The sequence below is a fragment of the Vanrija albida genome (genome assembly GCF_041260175.1).
Source record: "Vanrija albida strain AlHP1 chromosome Unknown contig_7, whole genome shotgun sequence".
NCBI classification, from domain to species: Eukaryota; Fungi; Basidiomycota; class Tremellomycetes; order Trichosporonales; family Trichosporonaceae; genus Vanrija; species Vanrija albida.
Window position 1 is genome coordinate 1,094,130 of NW_027191426.1, and position 15,415 is coordinate 1,109,544.

General features: G+C 65.0%; 7 protein-coding genes across 7 annotated transcripts; 6 read left to right on the forward strand and 1 right to left on the reverse strand.

Annotated features, from left to right (window-relative positions):
- Positions 1–87: 87 nt before the first annotated feature.
- Positions 88–2,192, reverse strand: Q8F55_008877 (uncharacterized protein; the record flags this gene model as incomplete). Its single annotated transcript, XM_069357258.1, has 7 exons — positions 88–455; positions 504–1,417; positions 1,571–1,813; positions 1,896–1,903; positions 1,948–2,022; positions 2,056–2,087; positions 2,120–2,192. The coding sequence occupies 7 exons, from the start codon at positions 2,190–2,192 to the stop codon at positions 88–90; spliced, it is 1,713 nt and encodes a 570-aa protein (XP_069205195.1).
- An 890-nt stretch (positions 2,193–3,082) lies between these two features.
- Q8F55_008878 (uncharacterized protein) lies at positions 3,083–4,081 on the forward strand (the record flags this gene model as incomplete). Its single annotated transcript, XM_069357259.1, has 3 exons — positions 3,083–3,438; positions 3,475–3,992; positions 4,026–4,081. 3 exons carry the CDS (start codon positions 3,083–3,085, stop codon positions 4,079–4,081), a joined length of 930 nt encoding a protein of 309 aa, XP_069205196.1.
- A 354-nt stretch (positions 4,082–4,435) lies between these two features.
- On the forward strand, positions 4,436–5,430 carry Q8F55_008879 (uncharacterized protein; the record flags this gene model as incomplete). Its single annotated transcript, XM_069357260.1, has 3 exons — positions 4,436–4,713; positions 4,751–5,310; positions 5,357–5,430. 3 exons carry the CDS (start codon positions 4,436–4,438, stop codon positions 5,428–5,430), a joined length of 912 nt encoding a protein of 303 aa, XP_069205197.1.
- Positions 5,431–5,684: 254 nt separating this feature from the next.
- Positions 5,685–6,801, forward strand: Q8F55_008880 (uncharacterized protein; the record flags this gene model as incomplete). Its single annotated transcript, XM_069357261.1, has 3 exons — positions 5,685–6,160; positions 6,194–6,687; positions 6,734–6,801. 3 exons carry the CDS (start codon positions 5,685–5,687, stop codon positions 6,799–6,801), a joined length of 1,038 nt encoding a protein of 345 aa, XP_069205198.1.
- A 668-nt stretch (positions 6,802–7,469) lies between these two features.
- On the forward strand, positions 7,470–8,891 carry Q8F55_008881 (uncharacterized protein; the record flags this gene model as incomplete). Its single annotated transcript, XM_069357262.1, has 7 exons — positions 7,470–7,557; positions 7,803–7,885; positions 7,933–8,076; positions 8,143–8,467; positions 8,521–8,589; positions 8,694–8,812; positions 8,853–8,891. 7 exons carry the CDS (start codon positions 7,470–7,472, stop codon positions 8,889–8,891), a joined length of 867 nt encoding a protein of 288 aa, XP_069205199.1.
- Positions 8,892–9,952: 1,061 nt separating this feature from the next.
- On the forward strand, positions 9,953–12,728 carry HCM1_2 (Forkhead transcription factor; the record flags this gene model as incomplete). The annotated part of the gene is made up of 5 exons (XM_069357263.1): positions 9,953–9,979; positions 10,268–10,348; positions 10,603–11,006; positions 11,059–12,420; positions 12,473–12,728. 5 exons carry the CDS (start codon positions 9,953–9,955, stop codon positions 12,726–12,728), a joined length of 2,130 nt encoding a protein of 709 aa, XP_069205200.1.
- Positions 12,729–14,058: 1,330 nt separating this feature from the next.
- Positions 14,059–15,339, forward strand: Q8F55_008883 (uncharacterized protein; the record flags this gene model as incomplete). The annotated part of the gene is made up of 3 exons (XM_069357264.1): positions 14,059–14,498; positions 14,690–15,207; positions 15,257–15,339. 3 exons carry the CDS (start codon positions 14,059–14,061, stop codon positions 15,337–15,339), a joined length of 1,041 nt encoding a protein of 346 aa, XP_069205201.1.
- Positions 15,340–15,415: the final 76 nt, after the last annotated feature.

Here is a 15,415-nt window from a genome sequence, read left to right on the forward strand (position 1 = left end):
CCTTGGTGGCACCCCGCGTAGAGCTACAGGTGCATGCAGAGTGGACCGATGATGTGTACAAAACTAAATATACTGACGCTACTGACGCTACGACGGGACTCTCTTCTTCTTTTCATCCGTGACAGGGGCATCGCCGGTGGTGATGATGCCGGGGTCGACAAAGACGGTGTCGGGGAACTTGCGGGGCTGGAGGATCTGCCTTGCGACGACGCCAAAGTTGACGTAGCGTAGGTCGACCACGCGCGTCCTCCACCAGATCTTGTACACGACGTACGGGATGACGGCGCAGGGGAGGGAGAGGTAGCAGATGACAAACTGCACGCCGGAGAAGCTTGGGATCCAGACCCAGAAGCCGTTGAAGATGAAGATGATGGAGAAGAAGGGGATGCAGAAGTAGGCGAAGAGGGGCTGGAAGTGGTGCTGGAGGGGCATCTTGATGCTCTCTTCTTTTACGCCTGTGGGGGGTTAGGTTGACGACGAGGAAAAAGCACAGTGCCACTCACCTCTGAGAATCAGGGCCTTGCGCGCGCGAACGTAGCACAGGTTGATCGCAGCCCAGAGAAACACCGACGACGTGCCAGACAGGCCAGTGAACCACAGGAAGGCCTGGTTGATGCCGTGGTCGAGGGCGATGAAGGCGAGGGCCGCGAAGCCGATACCGACGAGGATGCCCGAGATGGACAGCTCGTTTGTGCCGAGCCACCCGCCTACGCCCGGCACGGTGGCGGTAATCACCTTGGGCAGGGGGACTGGGGCCGCGCCCGCCGGGTCGGGCTCCATGCCATCAACACTCGCCTTCTCGCTGAGGCGGTTGCGCGCGCTGTCGAGCACGTACGTCCAGGCGCGGGCCGTGCTCCCCAAATTCAGGATGGTCGCCACGAGCCCGTTGGTGAGCACCACAGCGTTGACGAGGTGCGCGATGCCCTTCACGCCGGCCATGTGCGCGATGGCGACGTACACTGGCGCCGTGGGCGTGTCCTTCGGCGGCTGGCTCGGGCCCAGCAGCATGGGGCTGAACATGCTAATGTTGAGGCAGTACGTGACGATGACGACGACGTAGACCAGGCAGATGCGGTACCACATTGTCTGCGCCGGCCCGATGAGGTTTGTGCGCAGCTTTCTCGCCTCGGCCGTGAACCCGCCCGAGCGGGGCAGGCCCGGGAAACCCTCGAGGCCAGAGTAGGCGTACAGGCACTTTGCCCACACTGCCCACCAGCCGAGGAAGCGCGACAGCGCGGGCGGGTGCACGACCCCGCTGAAGTGGTCGTTGAACGCCTCGGTGCGATAGTACTTGCCGTGCGGGGCCGTCCAGCCGCTGCCGGGCCGGTTGTGCGTCGTGACGACAATGGAGAAGATGAACATGCCGATGACCATGACGAGCTTGCCGGCGTCGAGCGAGCGCTGGAGGTATGGCGAGCTGGGCGCGGGCGAGCGCGAGCGCGTCAGCGCGAGCGAGCGAGAGGTCGAGTGGCACGACATGCACGCCGTGGCACACACGCCGCGTCGTGCACGGCCTCCGAGCCACAGCCCGGGGTGGCACTGCGTGCCACACCGGCCACACCCCACTCACCCGTTCCACCGCATGACGTTGGCAACAACAGCGACCGCAATGAACACGCCAAAGTACATGCCCATGCGCCCGCGCGTCATGCCCTGGTCCCAGTACCCGATGTAGATGACGACGCCGAGCAGCTCGCCGGCCGTTTCCCACCCCACCTGCAGGAGGTAGGTGAGGCCCATGAGGAAGCCGACGGCGGGGTCGACGTACGCGGTCCCGAGGGTCGTGTACGTTGCGTGCGGGGTGAGGTACATGCTGCGAGCGCGAGTCAGCGCGCAGCGCTGGCGAGCTCGAGCCCCGGGGTGGGGACGAAGTTAGTTGGAACGACAACGCTTACAGCTCGCACTGGTCCGTCAGCTCGGCCTCCCCCTCGCCAACACCCCACGCACCAGACTATACAGCGTGCTGCTGAGAAACGTGCCGAAGATGAAGAAGCCGACAGTGTACGGCACCGTGCCCGAGAGCTGGGGTCAGCAGCCTCCCACCAACTCGCTCACCGGCAGCGTCGAGCCGCACCCAAACAGCAGACCTGGCGTCAGCTAGCCCGGGGGCAACACGCACCAGTGCCGACCGGCGCGCCAAAGCTCGCGGCGGCCTTCCAGATCGCGTCGGCGGTGGCGAGCAGCGAGAGCATCGGTGTCGGTGTCGGAGGATGGGCGATGCGTGCATGCTGCTGTCGTGCTGCTACATTTTTCCTTTGCAACGCCCGGCGACGTCGCGGCATGCGCGTTCGGCCAGCTAGCACCCCGCTGGAATTGCGTTGGGAATCAACAGCCCCAAGCTCGGTGGAGCGAGCAGCCACGCCACGGCTGAAATAGACGCGCGCTTACCCCGAGCCACCAGGCCTGGACCCGCGCGCTGCGGACAGCGCCCACGGCGCTCGCTGCCTGCCTCCATTGCCCTATCAATTCCCTATCCCGCGTGCCGGCAAATGCGTGGGGGAGGAGCGGAGCAGGAGCAGCCAGGACCCGGCGGAATACTCTGTTAGCCGCGGAGATGGCTCGGTCAATAGTCGTGTCGATCGCGCTTGGCCGGGAGGGCGGATTTTCAGTGACGCGGAGGGCCGAGGGCGATGATGTCGTCGTCGTCGCAACGTCGCAAATCCGACGCGACGTCTGCCTGCCGCGTCGGCGAGGGCGGGCGATCACACTGACGGAGACGGCGCGACGACGACGACGGCGACGACGCGCCCTCGCTACGTGCTGCGCGGCGCGCACTACACCCGCCAGCTCTACCGCGCGCGTCGGCCTTCTCCGGCCAGCCCGGCCCCGCGGCGCCGACGACTCGGCGTCTCCACCTTCATTGTCCTCGTTGTCTGCTCTCGCTCGTCCCGACAAAGACGTCCCGAGGCCGCGACGCAGGCCGCACCGCCCCTCGGCGTCGACGAGCTGCCGCGAGGCCCCAGACGCCGCGCCACGTGCGCTCGATAAGCGGTGCGCAGTGCGCCATGCGGCCGGCGCGTCGCCGGGCCCACGCACAGGCACAATCAACAACCGCAGTCAACAATGCTCGCCCAACCACACAATGAGCCTGTCGTCCCGCCTGCGCGGCCTGCCCACGCCGCCCGACGCATCGCCCTCGGCGCGCCCGACGGCAACGGCAGCGGCGACGGCGAGCCCGACGAGCCCGAGCCCGAACTCGAGCTCGCCGCGCAGCCCCCAACCCCACCCCCAGCCCCAGCCGATGAGCCGCGCCGCGTCGCTCGACAAGCCCATGCCCGCGCCACCCACGGCCGCGGCCGCCGCGCCGCTCCCCTCGCCCCCGCCGTCGCCCCTCGCCATCCACCCGCAGTACACGACCGGCGACGTGACCGTCGTCGCGCGCGACGGGGTCGGCGTCGTCGGGTTCCGCGTCAAGTCGAGCGCGCTGGGGCGCGCGAGGTGGGCACTGGACTGTGGCTCGAGCTGACGCCGCAGCGCCCTTATCGGCGAGCACATCCCGCGCCTCGGACCCTCGCGCACGCTCAACGTCGGCGACTCGGCCGCAGAGGTCCACCTGCTCCTCAACGCGCTGACGCGCGGCCTCGTCCCCCGCCCGCCGGACACGCCACACACGCTCGCCGACTACCTCGCCCTGCTGCGCCTGTACGAGCGGTACCGCGTGCGGCCGCTGTACCGCTCCATGCTGGTCGCGCGCGCCGAGGACAAGGCGTTCGACCTCGTGTATCCGTTATCCGGGGCCAAGGGCCAGACGCTCACCCGCGCCGACATGTACCACTTCTTCCGGCTCGCGCACGAGGCGCGGTCCGCAAAGCTGTGGGAGACGGCGCTGCGCTACGCCGCCAACTGGGGCCCGCACGCCAACCCGTGGACGCTGGGCGCCGACGACTACAAGGAGCTCGGGCCCGGCCCGTTCGACGTGCTCCTCGCCCTCGAGGCGCTCAACTGTACCTTTGGCGACGGGATAGCCAGCCTGCGCGTGGTTTACCTCGATGGTGAGGGTGTGCGAGGGTATCGCTGACGCGCAGATGGCCGCACGGCGGTGGCCCGCTCAAAGGATTCCAAGACGCTGCACTATGTCTAGGGAGGTGGGGAGGGCACGGCGGCGACGGCAGAGGCCACAGCGACCTTGGGGGCCGGCGCCGCAGACAGATTGATGCAGATCGCGTGACGGTGCGCTCGATGTCGACGCATCGCGCATTGGCTGGCTCTCGCATGGCTCTGGCCTCGACGGACTGACGACTGACTTCACTCACCCACGCCGATACGAGCGCGCGTCAGTGTGCATCCGAGCCCCCGCCACACGTTACCGTGACCCATGCTGCTGCTCACCTACGCCCTCACAGCACAACAACTCGCCCTTCTCGATCTTGGCCGGTGTCAACACCACAACCCCGCTCTCGACTCTACCCAACCTCGCCGAGCACCCCCGCCCCGCATGCCGTCCCCGCCGCCCTCGACAGGCTCCATCACGCCGACGAACGGCGCGCCACGCTCCCCGCCGCCCGTCAGACCGCCCATCAGCCCGCAGCGCCGCAACCGCATCAGCCGCGAGCTCAAGGTCGTAAAGGAGCCCAACCCACAGCGGGTGGTCCAGACCAGCGTGGTCGCGCTGCATCCCGACTTCAGTGGGCCGGGCGACGTGCTCATCGTCACGGCCGAGCCAGACGGCAAGGTCGGCTTCCGCGTCAGCAGCCGCATGCTCCGCATGGCCAGGTGGGTGGGGCTCGCGGCGCCGCGCCACTGACGCCAGCCCGCTGTTCGTGCACCTCCTCGCCACGGGCTCCAACCTAACAGAGGGCGCGACGACGTACCGCCTGGCCGTGGACGACACCGCGCACGACATGCACGCGTTCCTCCGCCTCCTGCGCCTCGGCGCCGTGCGTGGCACCTCGGCCGCCGCCTCGCCCACGCCCCCGACGTTCGAGCCCACCGTCGCGCAGTACGCCGGCATCCACCGCCTCGTGAACAAGTACAACGGGTGGTACCCGCGCGCCGTGCTCGACTTCCACGTCGAGCTGAACGCGGGCGCGATCGTCGACCGGGTGGGCGCGGGCGCGGCAAAGGACGACGTGTTTGCGCTCCTCGGCCTCGCGCACGACCTGTGCTCGAGCTACCTCTGGACGCAGGTGTGCGACCGGCTGCGCACCCAGCGCTGGTGGCACGACATTCTCAATCCCTGGGCGATGGGCGACGACGATATCGCGGCGCTCGGCCAGACGCTCTTCTCCATCCTCAGCATCCTGGCTAGCGTGAGCTCGCGCGAGCGCCTCTTCTCGCACCTCGACGAGCTGTGCATCATGTACTCGGATGGTGAGTGGGGTGGGGGTGGCGGAAGGGGCTTGGCTGACGAGCGCAGAGGGAGAGGTCAGCATCGCGGCGGCCGAACGCGCCCCGACGTGCGAGTTCTGCAGATGCGGGGTGGCGATGTAGATGGGCTGGCAGGGGCGCGCCGAGCTGCGATGCATACCGCAGAGTCGAGAGAGTCGATGTAGTACTGCCTCGATGATCTATACCCATATGTGACTGCTTGGGTGAGCACACCGACGGGGTGGGGCGCGGCGTGGGGTGCCAGTCGCCCGCAGGCGCGCAGGCAGTGTGTCAATCCGTGTGCATGTCGCCACAGTTTACGTGCCAACACGCCTCTCCTCTTCTCTCCTCCCCACACCCTTCCCCCACCCTCACCAATGGCGTCAGACCGCACGACAGGGAGCACCCCGGCTCCCGCGCCTGCGCCCAGTGCGAGCAGCAGCTCCGAGGTCGTCGCCGCGTCCGAGCCCGACGCCGCGGGCACGACCTCGGCCGCGCCGCCCGCCCCCGCCGCCTCTGCACCCGCGCCTTCCTCGCCCACGCCCGCCGCGACCAAGAGCAAGCGCGCGCGCCAGAGCCTGCCCCCGCTCCTCATCGCCCCCACCGGCGAGCACCTCTCCCCGCGCCAGCACGGCGGGGGGCGCAAGGGGCGCCGCTCGCTCCCGCCCGCGCCGAGCCCGCTCAATCCGCGCGCGCGCAGGCACTCGGTGCCCGCGACGCCGCACCCGCGCACCGCTAACACGATCCCCCTCCACTCCGACTTTGACTCGTTTGGCGACGTCGTCCTCGTCTGCTCGGACGGCGAGCAGATGGTCGGCTTCAAGGTGCACTCTGTCGCGCTGCGCACCGTGTGGTGAGTGGCTCGCTGCGTCGGCACTGACGGCAGCGACGCGTTCGCCACCCTCGGCACGGCGGCCTACCAGCCCCCCAAGGACCAGGTGTTCCTCGACGAGCCGGCCGAGGACGTGCACGCCTTCCTCCGCTTCCTCACGGCCGAGCCCGACAAGCTCACGCTCAACCTCGTCCAGTGCATCGCGATCAACCGCCTGCTCAAGCAGTTCAGCGCAAAGCTCTACCTCCGCACCCCGCTCGCAGGGTACGTGTACCTCAACGCGGCGAACCTCGTCGCCGGGCTCGGCACGCAGCCGCCCAAGGCCCAGCTCGTCCGCATGCTCGGCTTCGCTGCCGACATCCGCGCCGCCGAGCTCTGGCACTGGTTCATCTTCAACCTTCGCTTTGTGTGGCCCCAGGACATCATCCACCCAAACCACCTCTCCGACGATGATATCCGCACCATGGGCATTTCGGCCTACGGCGTGCTCACCTTTCTCGCGTTGGGGTGGAGCCGGCTCGACGAGTGCAATGTCGGGCGTGACCCGAGTGAGTAGCAGGGGGAGGGTTCGCATTGTGCTGACGCTCTCCCCAGCCGGACTCTTCTTCGTCATGCGCACCGCGACGTACGGTCAGCAGATTTTTACGGACACCAACCTTTAGTGGGTGCAGTGTAAGGCTGCGTCTAATCCGCGCAGACGACGCATAGCTCACTTGAGAGCGGCGCATGTGCCGCGTCGAATGAACGGAGCTCACCAGTTTCTTGTATGTGGATGGAGCAGTCTTGTAGGCATGAACGAGTTCATGTTTGAACGTGCACGATTGAAGGTGCAAGTGTGCAGATTTTCATCTTGCACTTGTTCCCGGTGTAGTGCGTATGTTGTCTGCCATGAGTGGATGTTGCTGTTCATAAGGCAGCGAGCGGCCCGAATCCCAACGCGCTGTCTAGCGCGGGGCGGGTGGCTCAGTCGGTAGTTAACAGCTGCGATTGTTTCAACCAGGTCCGGGGCCATAGGTCGACTGTTCGAGTCGTCGCAATGGCCTGACAACCCACCGAGGGGGTTTGGGGAGGCTGGAGGCGAGCTCCTTTTTGCTCTGAGACATGTCTCTGAGACAATGGCCAAGTTGTCATGTAAACAATTACGTCATCGTCATACAGTCGTAATGTCGCACAGACAAAAGTGGACCACCTCCACCCTGGGTCACGTGTGCACCCTCACGCGACCCGCACGCGGAAATGCCCCCGCCCTTGCCCCTTCCGTCACACCCCTTCAACCTCGACACAATCGACTTGTCTGCAACTTCTTTCTCACACTGCACTCCCCACCACAATGTCCCAGCTCAAGCGCAAGTCGCCGTACGGGACCGCGTCGCCCGCAGCCGGCAGCGTCAAGAGCGAGGACGTAAAGCGGCCACGAGGTGTGTACTGGCTGCTGTGATGGCTTCCTCCCGCGCGACGGGGTGATGAAGGGAAGGAGGCGAGGAATGGGTGGCGACACGGAGCGGTCTTGGCAAGGAGATGCCTAGGAGATGTCGAGGAGATGCTGCGCCGCTTGTTGCTGTCGAGGAGATGGTGGCGAGGTGCAGCGCGAACACCGTTGCATTGCGCGAGGAGGCCGCCAGCCACATTACCCGCGGCTCACTGAACCCCACTGACTCACCAGGACTTGGCGGCACGCCCTCGGGGTCGCACTACAACTTCAACGACCCCCGTACGGTCGTCATCGAGTTGCGCGACCACCTAAAAGCGAGTGCACTGAGATCCGTTGGAGCACCGCCCACTAACAGCCCCAGGACCGCATCACGATGAACTGGCAGGACGCCTACTTCCACGTCCAGGAGAAGAGCCCCGGTGTCGACGTCAGCGTCGTGCTCGAGATGCTCAAGAAGCAGGAGCGTGTCAAGTTCAACGAGAACAACCAGGTGTACACTTATGAGGTGGGTTGGTGTGTGGGGCGTGTGACTTGAGGCGGTAGTCCCCTAGCCTCAAACTAACTCCTCCAGCCCGAGATCGTGCTGCGCACGCAGTCAGACCTCCGCTCGCACATCCGGACGCACGCGCGCCCGACCTCCGGCATCACGTACAAGGCTCTGCGTGAGGCCTTCCCCGGGCCTGAACTCTCCACGTACATGGAGAACCTGGAGAAAGAGGGCCAGATCCTCATCCTCCGCGGTCTCACAGGCAAGTTCAAGGACGCGACACTGCCTGCTCTGGGCCGCGAAAACGTGCACGGAGATAGGATCAATGGCGGAGGGCCGGAACGCTGGCGAATGGTGTTCTGGGACGAGCTCAAGGAGCGTAACAGGACGGTGCCGAGGGTGGAGGATGGTGAGTTGGGCCTGGCATGCGAGAGACTGGCGTCTGAGCTAACTACCCCGCAGAGATGATCTATGCGTGGGCAGATGTCAAGATCTCAGAGACGGACGACGTCGTCAAGCTCTTGGAGGAACGTGAGTGTGGCAGCGGGATCGTATCGACATGGCGCTGACACCATCCCCTTCCTTGTGTGTGTTCTGCCACATCTCACCTCCATTCCCTGCCTCGCGGCCAACAGAGGACCTCAAGGCAAGCTCTGTCGTTCCCCCACCGCCCAAGATGGACAAGACGCAGGAGAAAAAGAAGAAGCGCGGAAAGCGCGTGCTCAAGATCACCAACACCCACATGTTGGCACAGGTGGGTCGTCCTTGTGCCGCTACCGCTGACCCGCTCCTAGGGCATCGACTTTTCCAAGGACTACGAAGCGCCCAGCTAGTCTGTCTACTGCACACTGGCACGCCCCGCAGCAGCAATGTTTGTGCCTCGGCGGCTGGCAGACTCGGTTTGTTTGGCTGCAGCGACGGCCGGCCCCGGGCTACATTGTTTTTGCTTCCCTTCAAAATTCGTGTCATTCCTCTGTCCCTGGTTTTGTGATGGCCGCTTGACGACTTTTCAGTGATTAAGATTGTGCCGCCGAGAGGTAATTGGCTGCAACTCAAAAACAGTCACTGGCAGACGAGCCAGCCAGCCCCACCTACGGCTGCCGCGCCGCCTGGGCCTACGCCGCCCTCCCGTCACCCCTGTCACTCTCCCACCGCCCGGCCCCCCGCCCTCACCCACTTGTCAACAAATCCATTGTATCACGCTCTATGCCGCGTCACTCGTCATCCTATGCATTTTGCCCATCAACTATATGCTTGCAGTGCTGCAGTAGACTCTGTGCAGTAGTAGACCACTGACAGAGATGCAATGCTTGTTGCAGGGACGTTGTACTTGTCGAAAGAGGGTGGTGGAGGCGACTTTTGATTGTTCATTGACGTGTCAAAACAAATCCACTATGGTGGTCGTCGTCACTTTGTTGACTTGATATGGTAAACTGAAGCCACCCACCCCAGCCAGCCAGCTCTACCTCAACCCTGGATCTCTTCTCTCCCACACACCATCCCACAACTGGGGTTACATCCCAGCAACAAGCATCTCCTCCTCCACGCCCGCATCCTCTTCCTCCCCCCTCCCCTCCCCCTCCCAGCAGTGGCTCTAGTCGTCGCGACAAGCACCACGTAGCAACAAGAAAACAAGACATACCACACGTGCCCCGGCCGTCGTCGCCCAGCCGCCTACTACTACTACTGCCTCTGGCGGGAGAAAACCCACCCAACCCCCCTCGCTACTCGACCAACTCCGCTCCTTCCCCCCTCGCCGCACACACACTGCCGCGGCAGCATCCAGCACATCACTCGCTGCCATCTCATACACCCACACACTCCCTATCTTGCCGTGCTCGACCCACCCACCGGGCGTCGAAGCGAGCGCCGGCAAAGTCCACCAGCCACACCCATGGTCGACATTCGAACCACTAGCCGAGTGAGTATCGTGCATCCTCGTCCACAACAGCAACCACGACCCAGAGCCCAGGCAACTGTTGTCGCTGCTGTATCGGCAGCGGCTGCAGCTGCTGCCGACTGGTCGCTGCGTCAGAGGCGCCGCTGGGTCAGTCAGCGCTGGCTGGGCCCGCGGGACATTGTTGTTTTCGTCGCCCAATCGGGCTGGGTTGGGGGGGCTCACCCACCCACCGCACCCACGTCCTTTTTCGACCCCCCACACCCGTCATCCATCTTGCTCGACCCCGCAAGCTTGTGCTAATGCATCCAGAAGGGAGCAGCAGACCCGCGCACACCCGGAACAGACGCTGGCGTCGCGACAGCCTTGACGAGCAGCTACAGGTCGAGCCAGGTGAGTTGGGTGGAGAGGTCGCCGCAGCCAGCCAGCAGCCCCGTCTCCCCGCGCCGGCAAAGGCCGCGGCGACCACCACCACGACCAACAATTACACCTCCAGCTGACTGTGCCTTTTCCTTCTACCATCCTCCATCGCTCCCCCGCGCGCAATCCGTCGCATGCCCATTCGCATCTCGTCGACCCATCCACTCACTTCCCTGCCGGTTGTTGTGACCATGGCTGTGTTGTTGTTGTTGTTGTTGTTTGTGTAGTCATCCACCCGCCAGCCCTCACCCAGAAAAGGAGCAGCATCCAGAGTGCTCCCATCTCCACAGTCATTGTCACCGCGTAAACACTCGTCCCTCTCGCCTCAAGACCATCCTCAACCCCGTCTTCCACCCTCGTTTGAACCCATCCCGGCATCTGCACTTGCACCAGCCATCCCATCCCGGTACGGCGGCGTCTACACACCCCACTCGCCCTACCGCCCAGGAGAGTACCAGCGCTCAGAGTGCGCTCCTTCTGAACGCACCCGCATCGTCCGCAAGCTCTTTGACGACGACGAGGCACTCGCCCCCACCGTCAAGGAAGAACTGAACGGTAGCAGCCCTTTAGCACCTGCATTCGAAGCAAAGATGGTGCTCCGAAATGGTGCTTCGGTGGACCTTATCTCATGGTTGGTGGTCCCCATTGTTGTGGCGTTTGTGCTCTTGTTGACACTGTGGCAGGCTGAGGACAAACTTCCACCACCAGCCCCCACCACACACGCCCGTGACGTCCTTCATGTCACTCGTCCACGTCCAGCGTTTGTTACAAGAACGCTTCCCCCGCGTCCCCGACCTCGCCGAGCTGCATCGCGCTGTCCTGGCGGCGTTCCCTCACTCGGAGTGGGAGTCGGACAATGTCAACGCTCAGGAGCCTCCTATGATGCGTGGGCTTACATGGCACGGCCGCGATGTTGCAGAGGAGGATGACCCCGATGCGACGCCCGGCAGGTCGCGTGGAAGCGCACCCGCTCGCGAGCGTGGACGCGCCCCGCAGAGGATCGAAACAGATGTGTTCGGCTCGGCTTCGTACTCTGGAGGCCAGTCTGCTACAAACGGTGCTGGCACCAGCCGCAGCCCAACAAACTCGTCACTCATGAGCCCCGTCTCGAGCAGCACCCGGCGTGCGCTCCCCGACACCCCAGCGAGAAGTGTCCTCGATGACTTTGCCGAGATTGTGACCGGAACGGGATCCCGTACACCTCTTGGCAAGCCCCGCCCGCTCGACGTTGAGCCGTTCCCATTAGGACACGCCAACGGCGCTCAGCCCTCTCACCCATACCAGCACGCCGGGAACCGCAAGCGCCATGCGTCGCAGTCGCCAGACCGAGGCCAACGCCGCCGGGCATCGACCCCCGATGCCCTTCAGGAGCTGCTCAACGCCGCCGAGGCCGTCGAGGGCAGCCCCCTCAACTCTGTCTTATCCAAGCAGGAACGCGGCCACAAGCGCCGTCGCACCATTGCCGGCTCGACAACCCACGACTTCATGTACAACAGACCAGGACCCATTGGCATCGACCAGCGACGATCCCAATCAGTTCGGGGAACAGTGTCGCCGCAGATTGGCGGCCTGTCCATCCTGTCTGCCCGAGAGAGCATGCAGCGCAGCCCACCATCTGGCGACGAGGAGCCCGTCTCACCACTCGTCTCGGAAGAGTCGGCAGCGTCGCAGCTCGCCGCCCTGGGCAACGGGTCGTGGCCTATTCGCCGTGGTCCAGCGAGCTCGACCGCGTCCCAGCTGTCGGTCATCTCCGAGTCTGTTCCGCTGGCCGGCCCCTCGGTTGGCCCGTCGCAGCCCAAGACGACGGGCCGCAAGGTCAACGAGCTCCCAACGTCGTCCCAAGGCCAGTTCCCCGGCGTTGACTGCAAGCCTCCGTACCCCTACCACGAGATGATCCGTCACGCCATTGACGCCGCGCCCGACAGGAAACTGCAGCTGGCCCAGATCTACTCGAGCATTGCCGATCGCTTCCCCTTCTTCAAGACGCTTGACGAGAAGAAGACTGCGGGTTGGCAAAACTCTATCAGGCACAATCTATCCCTCAAGTAAGTTTTGCCGATCCATTGTGTTATCTCGTGTGCTGATCTTGGTTACCAGGAAAATGTTTGTTCGTGTCAACAAGGCCGACGGGCAACCCGACGACTCTGGAGGCAAGGGCGGCTGGTGGACCGTCCAGGCCGGTGTGCCCGACGAGGGACGGCCGGGCCGCAAGGCCAAGGCCAAGCGTCTCAAGGATGGTCCTCCTACTGTTGACGACGTCAGCAATGTGACGAGCACGGCTAGCACACCTGCGCCCCCGACCCAGCCGCCGCCCTTGTATTCGCAGGCTCACCTGATTGCCGAGTCGCAATAGCGCGACTGGTTCGGATCGCCCGCCGCCACCCCGATTTGATCGCCGTACCCACGGATTGTTACTCGAACCCCCTGTAGCCCCACCCGCCCCGCCTTGACCGATCTAGCCTTATCTCTGGCTCGGCTATCTCTCACTCACTCTCTCTGGCCCTCTCGACCGACTCGGCCACACCTTCACTTTGACTCTACATCCTCCCCCTATATTCCGTCACGGGCGTGATTGCGACTAGGCGCCTCACGTCGTCCTCCTATCGTCGGCGTTGCAAAGTATGATGCAGCGTCTGGGACCTCTGAACTTTGGACACGACCCACACTAGGCCGATCTGATTGTTGAGCGACAGCGAGCGTGCATGCGCAGACAAGAAGACGAGTGGCGGACGGCACGGAAGCACGGGCAGAAGAAGAAGAAGACTTTACTGGAAAATTGGAAAAACCCCACGAGCTGTCACCCACTGTCATCATCTTTTACTCTTTCCTTTGGTTGGTCGGGGTGTACGAGCGAGACGCGTCGTGCGTCCCCCCACATTGTTGCGATTATGCACTTGCATTTGTAGTGAGGGGGGCTGCAGTGGTTGTTTGTGTGCAGCCTGGGCGCGAGTTGAGTGGTGTCGCTCTCGGCATGACTTGTGCCCTCGCTCACTGTCGTGCCCAGGACGAGGCCCAGCGCGCGCCCGTCGCCAGCGAGGCCAGCGCCCAAGTCAGCGCCCAAGCCAGCGCCCACCTCGAGGCTTCGGCACGGTGGAGGCGTGGTGGGCAATGTGCCAATGATTACCGCCACACGCCACACAGCCACACTGATTGTCGCAGTCGTCGCAGTCGTCGCAGTCGTCGTTTCATCGTCTGGCCCAGGCGTCGTCGTCATCGTTTGTGGCGACGGCACACGACGACTCCGGTGCGTCACTCGCCACTCGAGTGTCCGAGGCCACACGTCATGTACAAGCACACCTCGAACACGATGCACCCTTGCTCCCGCGGAAGACGCCCTGCCCTGCACATGAAACGGCTATCGGCGTGTCGCAGATGTCTCACTCTGACGCCGAGGGCGAGCGCAGGTGGCAGCATCGACAGCCCACCCACCGGGGCGCAGAGCAGCGCCGATGCGCGGCGCAGCCCACCACGCCCCCGCCCACGCCGCATGCCGACGCCCACGCACTTTGGCCCGCATGCCCATGCCATAACCGCAACGCAGCAGGCACACGCTGAGCCAAAGGTGGCACCGACGCCGACGCCCCCGTGGTCGCTAGCGGGCGTCCAGCGTCCTTTGGCCACCCGCGCCCCTCCCACCGGCGACTCGCAACCACAGCTTGACATTGGCCACTCGCTCACTCACCATGGCCACGCTGCACGCCCGCCCGGCACCCGCCGCACCCTCGGCCCAGCACACCGCCTTCACCTTCCCCCGCGCCAGACGCAAGCCGCTGCCCGAGCTCGTGCCCGCCGCACCCCGCCACTCGGAGCAGGTCCCCGCAATGCAGCACAAGCGCGCTGCGACTGACGGCGTCGAGTCGCCCCCGCCGGCTTCGGCTGGCCCCGCCTCACTCGGCAGGGCGAGCACGCTCAGCGCGGCGACCGCCTCCTCGGCGAGCGGGCGGCACACGCCCGCCGCGATGCCCTTCCTCGACGACAAGCCGCGCCCGTTTGGCACGCGCTGGGCGAGCGACAGCCTGCCGCTGCACGCGGATTTCGTGCATGATGGGAGGTTGTTGGTGGTTGGGCAGGGCGAGGGGGCTGTGGGGTTCAAGGTCAACGGGCATCTGCTGTGTGTTGCTAGGTGAGTGCGAGGGGAGGTAACGGCGGAGCCGGCTCGGCGCGGTGTGTGTGAGGGGCGGGCGTGGTGACGGACTAGGGACTAGCCTTGGTGTGGTACGGACGTGGTGATTGACACCGGGGTGATCAAGGCCCTCCTTGCCCCCGCCCCCCGCCCACCTCGCTCCGCTCGGTGGCGGCCCGCTGACACCGCAGCGCCGTCTTCGACTCGCTCGTCGGCGAGTACGTCCGCGCCTCATCCCCCTGCGCGCTCTACCTCGACGACAGCGTGGCCGACATCAGCGCCTTCCTGCGCCTGTTCAAGCTCGCCAGCGTCGTCACCGCCGCCATGTGGGAGCCGGCCTGGCAGCCCGACGTGCACGAGTACCTGACCGGCTTCCGCCTCGCGACAAAGTACAAGCTGGGCGACCTGGCCTCCGTGCTGGGCGCCAAGATTGTGTCGCAGAGCGTCGACATTGTCAGCCGCCTCAGCGTGGGGCGCGACCTCGTCGCTCTGCTCCGCCTCGCGCACGACATGGAGAGCGAGCGCCTCTGGGCCGTCGTCCTCGCCGACCTGCCGAACTGGGGGCGCACGCTCAACCTCTTCAAGTTCAAGGCCGCCGACGTCGACATGATCGGCGCGGATGTGCTCAAGATCCTCATGGCCGTCGCCGCGCTCAGCGTCGGCGGCGACCTGTTCGAGGACACGCGGGGGGTGAAGGTGACCTACAGAGGTGGGCAGGGCACTGGCATCGGGCTGAAGAAGGAGGCTGACGCACCCAGACGGCAAGGCCCTCGTGTGGAAGTCGATGGGCCACGAGTCGCGCCGCTCGAGCAAGGACACGGGGAGGGGCCACCGGCACTAGTGGCGACGCAGCCGCAACCGCCACAACTACGCTGTACAGCCCTTCAACGCACCACCACCACCCACACCTTCACTGT